The sequence below is a fragment of the Acinonyx jubatus genome, chromosome D1 (assembly GCF_027475565.1).
Source record: "Acinonyx jubatus isolate Ajub_Pintada_27869175 chromosome D1, VMU_Ajub_asm_v1.0, whole genome shotgun sequence".
NCBI classification, from domain to species: Eukaryota; Metazoa; Chordata; class Mammalia; order Carnivora; family Felidae; genus Acinonyx; species Acinonyx jubatus.
Genome location: NC_069390.1, coordinates 6590531 through 6600250, shown reverse-complemented (window position 1 = coordinate 6600250; position 9720 = coordinate 6590531). Strand labels below are relative to the sequence as shown.

Sequence of the window (9720 nt, the reverse complement as noted above, 5' to 3'; positions counted from 1 at the left end):
AACAAAATGTGGTAATATGATGGAATGTTATTCAGCCACAAAAAAGAATGAAGTACTGATATGTGCTCCAAGGATAAATCTTGAAAAAATACTACACAAGGTGAAAGAAGCCAGACACAAAGGTCCTCATATCCCATATATATGACATCCAGAATGGACAAATCTGGGTGATAAATTAGGGTTTGCCAGGGGAAGGGAGGGCTAATGGACGTGGGTTTCTTTTGGGGTGAGGAAAATACTCTGAAACCAGATGGTGGTGATGGTTGCACAATTATACAAATACACTAAAATCGCTGAATTGTACGCTTTAAAAGGGTGAATTTTATGGCATCTGAATTATGTCTCAATAAAGCGGTAATTAAAAAATAACCAAAGTAATAGTTCTTAGGGCACATGGGTGGCTCGGTTAAGTGGCTGACTTCGGCTCAGGTCACGATCTCTTGGTTTGTGAGTTCCCGCATTGGGCTCCGTGCGGATCCTGCTTGGAATTCTCTCTCTCTCCCTCCCTCTCTGCTCCTCCCGAGTCTATCTAAAAAATAAATAAACTTAAAAAAATGGGGTGCCTGGGTGGCTTTCAGTTGCGTGTCCAGCTTCAGCTCAGGCCACGATCTCACAGTTCATGAGTTCAAGCCCCGCATAGGGCTCGCTGCTGTCAGGACCAAGCCCGCTTCAGATCCTCTGTCCCCCTCTCTCTCTGCCCCTCCTCTGTGCTCTCTCTCAAAAATAAACATTAAAAAATAAAAATAATAGCTATTACTAAGATATAAAACCTTTCTGGGCACCAGCAAGCATTTCATGCAATCCTCCTGCCCAGCCAGGGAAGGGGTACCGGTATCACCCTATTTCACAGATGAGAGAGGCTGAAATTTGCCGAGGCACAGCCAGAGTGGGAAGGACAGGATTTGAACTCAGGCACTCTGATTCCAAGACTCTCTGGGTTCTTTGCCCCAGAGTAGAGTATTAAGGGCCCACCATTTTGAACACCTCTTCTGTGCCAGCCAGGGTCATAGGTGCCCCACGGTCATCCCACTCAAAGGAATTGTTGCTGCCACTGCGAGATGAGGATCCGAGGCTGAGAGGGGAATGGCTGGGTGCGCAGTTGGCCAGACTTGAGCCTCCATCTTTGTGCTGAGACCTCAGTGCACCTGCCACTCGGAGTTGCCTCCCTGCAACGCTTCTCCTGACCTCCAGGGCACAGACGTCCCCTGCCCTCACCCCTTCTGCACCCCATCTGGCCCCTCAGGCCCACCCAGACCCCTCATCTCCACCCCCAGACTGTGATAAGAATGAGGACTAGAAGGCAGTAGCTGCCGCTTACTGTACCCTAGAGCCTGAACTTTCCTGTTCGAAACCCGCCAACAACCAACTGTTCCGTCTACGAACATCCATAAAGCTTGCTCTGTGCCCAGCCCTGTGCTGGGTGCTGAGGACACAGGTGTATCAGATGCTTCTTGTGTGGCTGGGAGGCAGATGCTGAGCGGGCACAGGCACAGCAGGGGCTCAAGGGGCTGCTGGTTACGTCAGAGGAGGGGCAACAGGGAAGGCTTTTTGGAGGGTGACCCTTGAGCTGACTGAGCTTCCCAGGATGAGCAAGAGTACTTCTCCAGGGGGCACTCACCGCCCTCCACCCAGACCCAGGTGTCAGGAGCCCGTGGCACCCATAGCCCCCTGGATTTTCGCGTCATGACACTGATGGCCGTACACGGTCACTCCTCACTTAGGATCTGTCTATTCCTGTTTCCTTAAGGACAGATCCACCTCTGTATCCCTAGAATTGCCCAGAACAGGGTGGACAGAGGGCCTCTGCTGAATAAAGAAGAAGGGTGGAGTGGGCAACAGGCAGGCAGAGGGCTGTATAGGACAAAAGCCTGAAGGTCTGAGGTAGCTCCTGTGTGGAGGGGTCCACCCCTCCCAACCTGGTTTCCCCTTCGTGGTTTCTCCAGCTCCGCCCCCTCGGCCCCTCCAGCCTGGTTTGCACAGCTTCCTGCTCCCAGTACTCTTGTCTGCAGCATCATGGCAATTACTGTCTACCTTTCCTGCCTCCTGGTCCTGTCTATGGCCGGCCTGGCTCAAGGCATCAAGAGCTCCCTTAGGAGCCAGGTAAGTGCCCCCCACCTGCTTCCCATACCCTTCCTCCCGCAAATCCCATGCCTGGGTCTCACCCTTTCAGAAACAACAGCCTTAGTCCCATTTCTCAGGGGGGAGCAACTAAGGCTGGAAAAATGATTGACATGCTCAGGGAGACAGAGCAGGCTAAGCTGCTGATCCCCAGCCCAATCCCTGCAAGGCTGGGGTGAGGTGGGGTCCCAGCAATGACTCCTCACCCGCTCCCCCCTCCCACTCCCCACCCCCTTGGTTCCCTGCTAGGACCCAGGACCCCAGCCGCTGGAGCTGAAACAGGCCTTCACATTGTTCCAGATCCAGTACAACCGGAGTTACTCAAACCCAGAAGGTATCACGGGGCATGTACATCTCCGGCCCAACCCCCTTCTCCCATTTAATAGATGAGGAAATCAAGATTCAGGGTGGGGAATCGGCTTGGCCAAAGGCACTCAGCAGGACAGTGGCATGGCTGGGGGTGCACTCCCTGGTTTCCTAAACGTACAATCATTCCTAATCATTCTTTGCTATGAACTTGGAGGGCAGGCAGCAGCTGTCGGGGGTCTGCCCTGGGCGGAGAGGATCCCTCGCCTCCACAGCCACTTTTCCTCTGCCTCCAGGCAGCGGGCTGACTGCTGCCATGAGTTCACTCAGAAACACCAAGCTGGGAACTCACTCTCCATGCACATGAGGTCGCAGCCCTGCCCCTGCCCTCTCTGGGTCTCATTTTCCACAGGGGAGTGGTCTGTGGACACCTCTCAGGCCAAGCTGCCCATGCCATGGGCCTGAACCCCCACTCCTTCCCCACCTCCATCATATTTCAGCTCCGAACCTGCAATCAGAGGTGTGAATTGGAGGTGGAGAATGTAACCTGGCAGGAAGCCAGTCTCTGATCACCCACCTTTCCTTTCTGAGTCACTCTGCCTCCCTTCAGACCCTTCACTTATCTTCTCCGTGGGTGGGCAGAGATGTCCCCCTTGCTGCCTCTGGGGAAAACCCAACCCTAGACAGGCTGGGGAGCCACTTCCTTGGCCTGCAGCGGCCACAAGAGAAGAGTGAACGCTCACCTGGGTGAGTGTGGGTGGTAGGATGCCCAGCCAGCGGCCACTTCCTGCCCACGGGGGCTTAGGAGGCAGCTTAAGACAACTCTCTTTTGGTCCAGAGTATGCTCGTCGCCTGGACATCTTTGCACACAACCTGGCCCAGGCTCAGCAGCTGGAGGAGGAAGACTTAGGCACAGCCGAGTTTGGGGTGACTCCATTCAGTGACCTCACAGGTAATGGACATTTCCTGGACCCTAGGTGGTAGGTGGGGAAGCAGTGACTTCTCCAGGGATCCTGGCAGATGGACGGGGCAGACGTCCAGCTTTCATTTCCCAGAGAGGGACCCTGAGGGCCAGAGGCCTGGTTGTTTGCCCCAAGTAACAGAGAGCAGGGTCAGGTCTGGGCCCCAGCCCAGTTCAGGGGCAAGGCAGCAAGTGCCCAGGGATGCATCCTAGGAAGAAATCTGGCTGCTCTCCGGGCCTCGACATCCACGCCGGTCTCCCAGGGTATTATGGGGACTCAAATAACCGAGGATGTGGATGGTTGGAGTATGCGAGGCAGGATGTGGGGGAGAAGGGGTCTAAGTTGTGACCCTGGTGGTCCTGTCTATACCCCCAGAGGAGGAGTTTGGCCGGCTCTACGGGCATCGGAGGATGGATGGAGAGGCTCCCAAAGTGGGCAGAGAGGTAGGGTCTGAAGAGTGGGGGGAGTCCGTGCCCCCAACCTGTGACTGGCGGAAGTTGGATGGAGTCATCTCATCCGTCAAGAAGCAGGTACCTGCCCCAGTCCGGCCTAGTTCAGCCCTGGGGTGGAGGGACGGCGGGGGCAAGGCCCAGAAATCTCTTCTGCTGCCCACCTCGTGCAGGAAAGCTGCAGCTGTTGCTGGGCCATGGCAGCCGCAGGCAACATCGAGGCCCTGTGGGGCATCAAATACCGCCAGTCCGTAGAACTCTCCGTGCAGGGTATGGCTGACAGAGTGGGGCAAGTGACGGGGGAGAGGGAGGTGCGGGGGGCCAGGGCATAGTCAACCCCCATTGTCCCTTCCTGCACCAGAGCTGCTCGACTGTGGCCGCTGTGGGGATGGCTGCAGGGGTGGCTTCGTCTGGGATGCGTTCATAACCGTCCTCAACAACAGTGAGTGCCCTGCCTCTCCGGGCAGCTGTGGTGGAGGCGGGGGTAGGGGGGAGGTGGGAGCAACATTCAGGAGCTGAGCCTCCTCCCTGGCCTTGCTTATCTCCAGGTGGGCTGGCCAGCGAAAAGGACTACCCATTCCAAGGGCAGGTCAAACCCCACCGGTGCCTGGCCAAGAAGCATAAGAAGGTGGCCTGGATCCAGGATTTCATCATGCTGCCGGACAACGAGCAGAGTGCGGGCAGAGGGGAGACAAGGGCAGGCATGGGGGGAGAATAACAGGGACAGACATACCAGGATAGAGACAAACAGACTGGGCTACAGACAGAGATGGAGGGACAGAGAGGTGGAGGGTGGGGACGGGAGGTAGAACCACGAGCCAAGAACAAAGGGCACAGAGCAAGCAAGGCCTAATGGCACCTTCCACCCGCAGAAATCGCCTGGTACCTGGCCACCCAAGGCCCCATCACCGTGACCATCAATATGAAGCTCCTGAAGGTGGGACAGGATCTGGAATGGGGGTGGGGGTGGGGAGAGGCATCTAGGGGAGGTGGCCTCAGACTCAGCCCCTCTGCTGCTGCAGCTATACAAGAAGGGTGTGATTGAGGCCACGCCCACCTCCTGTGACCCTTTCCTCGTGGACCACTCTGTCCTGCTTGTGGGCTTTGGGAAGAGCGAGTCAGTGGCGGACAGGCGGGCAGGGGCAGCCGGAGCCCAGCCTCAATCTCGCCGCTCAATCCCGTTCTGGATCCTGAAGAACTCCTGGGGCACCAAATGGGGTGAGAAGGTGAGAAGGAGACCAATTCGGGGGATGAGGCAGGGTAGGCCTCCCCCTACCTTCTGGCCCTGAGGTCCCCTTAACTTCCTAGGGGTATTTCCGGCTGTACCGAGGGAATAACACCTGTGGCATCACCAAGTACCCGCTCACTGCCCGTGTGGACCAACCAGCGAAGAAGCGCCCAGTGTCCTGCCCTCCCTGAGCCTGCGCGACTGACCCTCAGCTCTGTCCTGCTATGCCAGCTGTCTCCTCGCCAGGCCTACCCAAGGCTTTTGCCCGTCCTCTTAATTTTGCTACGGCTTGAATAAACCAAGATAAGCTCCCTGGCTTCCAAGCGTACTCAGTTGGGGTGCGGAAATGGGTGGGGAGGGCACCGACACCGTGCGCTGACCCATCCTAGTCTCTGTGGGGCCCACGGACACGTACAGCCGTGTACTCGTTCACCTGACCCTTAGAGACAGATGCGTGCTCACCTACGCACACTCCCATGCACAGGCTCTTCCGAAGTCATGGCAACTTTATTGTCTGTGGGGGCAGGGTGGCGGGAGGGGACCTCAGTCATGATAGAGGCGCAGGAGGCAGCCACGGAGGGTGCCCATGTAGCGGTCCCAGAGGGCCTGGTGCCTGTAATGATAAAAGTAACAGTGACGGCTGCCTTCTACTGAATCCCTACTGCTTCTGAGCACTGCTCGGAGAGCTTCCTGTGCCTAAGTGCTCCTTCACGCCTCATAATATTCTTATGATCGTTATCATCACCATCTCCAGATTCTATGGGGGAAACGGAGACATGGAGAGCTTAAGGAACCTACCCAAGGTTAGGTCACAGCTTCTAAGAGGTGGAGCCCACAGAGAGACTTCCACCCCTAGGACAGAACAGAGAACCCTGAGTCTGCAGGAGGGCTAGGCCCTGGCAGAAGGCTGGCTACGGCAAGGACAAGCTGGAAAGGAGGCCTGGGGTCTCTCACCGGAAACCATCCAGGGAGTGGACGGATGCCGAATACTGATTCAGGAAGAGCCGCACATCATTCAGTGGCCAGTGGTCAGAACGGCAGGGTTCCACGAACTGTGGGCCCAAGGAAACATCTAGGATTGGTACAGCCCAAGGACAGGGCAAGTTGGGGAATCAGAGGACGGCAAGCAGGACAGCTCACCTTCTCCACGAGGTCCACAAACAGGTCTCTGACATCCTTATTGTGGGTCAGCTTGGCGGCCACGTTCACCAGCCCCCGGGACAGGTTCTGTGGGGCAAGGAGCCTGGGAGTTCTGCCCTCTGTCCCAGAGCCTGGAGGCTGAGCCCAGAGGCTAGAGGAGGGGTAGGGCCCTTTCCAAATCTATCCACCTCCCTCAATCAAATAACTCCCCAATGTCTAGGAGCTGACTTTCCCCTCCCAGGTGGGTGGAAGGGGCGGCCGACTACCTGCCGGTCAATGTCCGGCATGAGCAGAGTTGCCCAATGGGGACAGTGCACTGAGGCCGATGATGCCCAAAGGACAGAGGCTGGATTGGGCCACAGACCTTGAAGTTGGCTTCCATCTCAGAGAAGACACCAAGCTTTCCCCGGAGGGCAGTGCACACCAGGCTGTAGGGAGATAGGATAAGCCCAGAGCCGCCTGGGCCCCCACTCGGGCCCCACCCTGTGGACTCCCCAGGGTCACCTCTTATGCAGGTCCAGGAGGTCTTTGTCAGCCACAAGCATCTTGAGCTCCTTCAAGTCTTGGAGAAACTCCTTGTCTAAATCCACATCCATGTCAGCCACCTGGGAGTCTGGAGGAGGCCCAGCAAGGGAGTTGGGGCAGGGGGTAAAAACCCCTCCAGGGATCTCCTGAGCCTTCCACACCCACCACCTCAGTGAACCCCATGAAGAGGAAGTGTCAGAAAGGTGGAGTGATTTGTCCCAGGCCGCAGAGAAGTAGCAGGCCCTTTGTCTGCAGACAAGGTGTGCATGGGGACACTGGACTGTGTCCAGAGGTGGCTGCGGTGGGGGCACTGAAGAGAAAGGATGCTGGAGACTGGGGCCTGCAGGAGAAACTGCTGATGGCGAGCCAGGCCCTGAGAAGGTGGGGAGGTATCTGGGCACCAAGGTCAGTGGGGGCCTCACCGACGGCTCCGAGGGTCCAGTTCTGGATCATGAGCTCAGCACAGAAGGCAAAGTCACCAAAGCTCAGATACTGCAGTTTTTTCTTCCCCGTCTCAAAGCGGTTGTTGGCAAAGAAGACAATGGCCGCATAGTCCCTGCAGGGAGGGGAGAGGGGGCCTGTCAGGGTTTGAGATTCCTTTTTAGCAAGCAGCTCCCACCTGCAGCACTGGCTGGGCATTGGAGTTCTGGCCTATCTCTGCCCCAACTCACTATGTGACAAGTTTCAAGTTCCTTCTCCCTGGGCTTCCTCACCTGCCTAAAGAGAAAGTTTCAGCCCAGGTCTGCTAAGGGATACAGAGGGAGACCACGAGGGTGAATTGCGATTTACTGGGTACTCCCTAAGCCCCAGGGGTGGCACCATGGACTTCGTATGTAGCATCTCACAACAACCCCGCTGGTAAGTGGCCAGGCTGGGATTTGAAACCAGGCCAATCTGATCCAAAGCACAGACTAAAAGTAGGATAATCATCCCTACAGCCAGAAGATCAAGTGGGTTGGGGTGGGTAAGGTAGAGCCGCCTCACGGCCCAAGGAGAGTGTGCAGGAAGGGGAGACGGCTGGCTCCTTGCCCAGCCCCTCACCTGGCCAACCGGTCAGAAAGGAGAAAGTGTTGCTGAATGTTGTCCACCAGGGAGCCCCGCATTTCCTCCACCACCTTGAAGACTCGCTTAAAGTTGTCAAACTGTAGGGCAGTTAGGGGAGGAGGGAGGACTGGTCAGAGGCTGGTCACCCAATAAACTGATTGAACATCCCTCCCTCATCTGTCCATCTATTCAGTCAGCGGAGGCCGACACAGCCTGTGCTATACTTCAGTAAACTATTAATTGTTAATACCTGTTGTCCATTCAACCAGGATGTTGGATAAATGTTTCCTCACTCCTACCTCTGAATTCCCCCTATTTTAGCATCATGCTCTCCAGTTCTCCAGGAGTTGTGCTGGAACTGACCCTCTTGGCTAAGGTCCAAGAAGTAAAAAAAAATGAACAAATGCTAAGCTGCACAGAGGGAGTGAACAAGAGACACAGAGAAAAGATACTAAAGGCCAGAAGAAGGGTTACTTCTCCCTGTACCGCCAGAAAGGCTTGTGGAGAAGGTGGCATCTAATCCCCCTGCTTTGTACTTCAAGGGGGAGACAAGGCCAAGAATAGTACCCTGGAAGTAGGAGGAACATGAGCAAGAAAGCCACCGGCTGGAAAAATGTAAGCCAAGAAGGGTTGGCAGGGACCAGATCACATGAGAGTAAGAAGGTCAAGGCCGAAGAGTATGGCCACTATCCAGGATGGAGTGGGAGCCAATTAAAGTTTATGAGGAGGGGAAAGCTACGCTCAGATCTGAGCTTCTGAAAGAATAGCTCCCGCAGAGCGTAGGAGATGGTTTAGGAAGTTGCAAAAAGATGCGAGAGGAGACTGGGTAGGAAGCCCTTGCCAGAACCAGAGGTGGGGAAGGAGAAAGGCGCTGGGGCGGTGACCACACGGACGGAGTGAAGGGGCAGACTGGACATGGGATGTTGTGTTACGGAGCGGGGGTGGGGGGTGGGGAGCAGTGCCCACTTGTCTCCGGCAGCTCTTGAGGGTGATGCCTGTTTTGGTGCTGATGTCATCCAGGTCTTTCTTGGTGCCCTTGGACAGCTTCTTGCCCAGGACCTCCCGCACAAAGGCCTCGTCAAAGGCATAGTACCTGGTGGGGGCAGAGGACACCACTGACTTTCCATATAGGAGGGGAAAGGGGGTCTGGCAGGGCCTAGGTTTGGCCCCTCCTGCTCTCAACTTTCCATCCCGGCCCGGGCCTCAGTTGCGGCCTGCAAAATGGGTCAGACTGGTGGGCGTCCCCACCTCTCGATGAGCAACGCCTGTCGGGACGGCGGGATCTGGAAGATGAGCTGGTGCAACAGCTTGGGCGGCGCGTGCAGCAGGCGCTCGAGCATGTGGAAAGTACGGTAGTGGTCCATGGTGTCACTCTGAAGCACCGCTGCCGTCGCGCCCGTCTGCTCCAAGATTCCCGAGCGCACCCTCAGGGACACCGCGTCGCTCACTAGGGAGTCGGAGCTAGCATTAGGACCGGCTCGGCCGAACCCACAGACCCTCCGGGGATCCCAGCTCCAACTCCGACACATCCCTTACTCTCTCCGCCCACCTCCGCATAGGACGCCCGAGTCCTGGCTCCGCCCCCTCTCCCAGCCCAAACAACCGCCCCTTCTGGGCCGCTCCGCAGACGGCCCCCACACACCCGAGTAACCGTCCAGCCAGAGGCGATACACGTCCTCGTCGATGAGCGTCGTGTTCCCCACGAAGATATCCAGTTCGCTGGTCATGGCGACGCCCGGACCCGGGCGCGGCTGCAGCGCCCCGGCTGGAGCGAGCACTGCCCCGGGCCGGGCGCGCCGCCGGCGGGTTACTTCCGGGAACGCGGGGATTCGTCTCCCGGCACCCGGAGCCAGAGAAGGACCACTTCCGGGACAGAGAGGGTGGGGGCAGAAGCGGCGAAGGAAGAGGAATGGCTCCTCCCCCCGGCGGGAGGGGCAATCTCAGGTCC

At 57.0% G+C, this 9720-nt stretch overlaps 2 protein-coding genes across 3 annotated transcripts; one reads left to right on the top strand and one right to left on the bottom strand.

Annotated features, from left to right (window-relative positions):
- Positions 1-1943: 1943 nt before the first annotated feature.
- Positions 1944-5380, top strand: CTSW (cathepsin W). 2 transcript variants are annotated; one of them, XM_027045892.2, is made up of 10 exons: positions 1944-2100; positions 2368-2452; positions 3263-3376; positions 3762-3916; positions 4009-4105; positions 4197-4277; positions 4384-4509; positions 4708-4772; positions 4858-5061; positions 5144-5380. In XM_027045892.2, exons 1-10 carry the CDS (start codon positions 2014-2016, stop codon positions 5252-5254), a joined length of 1125 nt encoding a protein of 374 aa, XP_026901693.1. In that variant the 5' UTR covers positions 1944-2013; the 3' UTR covers positions 5255-5380. The 2 variants fall into 2 exon arrangements, with proteins under 2 accessions (XP_026901693.1, XP_026901695.1); XM_027045894.2 differs by lacking the exon at positions 4197-4277.
- Positions 5381-5551: 171 nt separating this feature from the next.
- Positions 5552-9627, bottom strand: FIBP (FGF1 intracellular binding protein). The gene is made up of 10 exons (XM_027045896.2): positions 9415-9627; positions 9021-9219; positions 8739-8865; positions 7770-7870; positions 7151-7284; positions 6708-6816; positions 6568-6631; positions 6204-6290; positions 6018-6115; positions 5552-5676 (listed from the first exon to the last, which is right to left on the bottom strand). The coding sequence occupies exons 1-10, from the start codon at positions 9497-9499 to the stop codon at positions 5607-5609; spliced, it is 1074 nt and encodes a 357-aa protein (XP_026901697.1). The 5' UTR covers positions 9500-9627; the 3' UTR covers positions 5552-5606.
- Between the last annotated feature and the right edge of the window lie 93 nt (positions 9628-9720).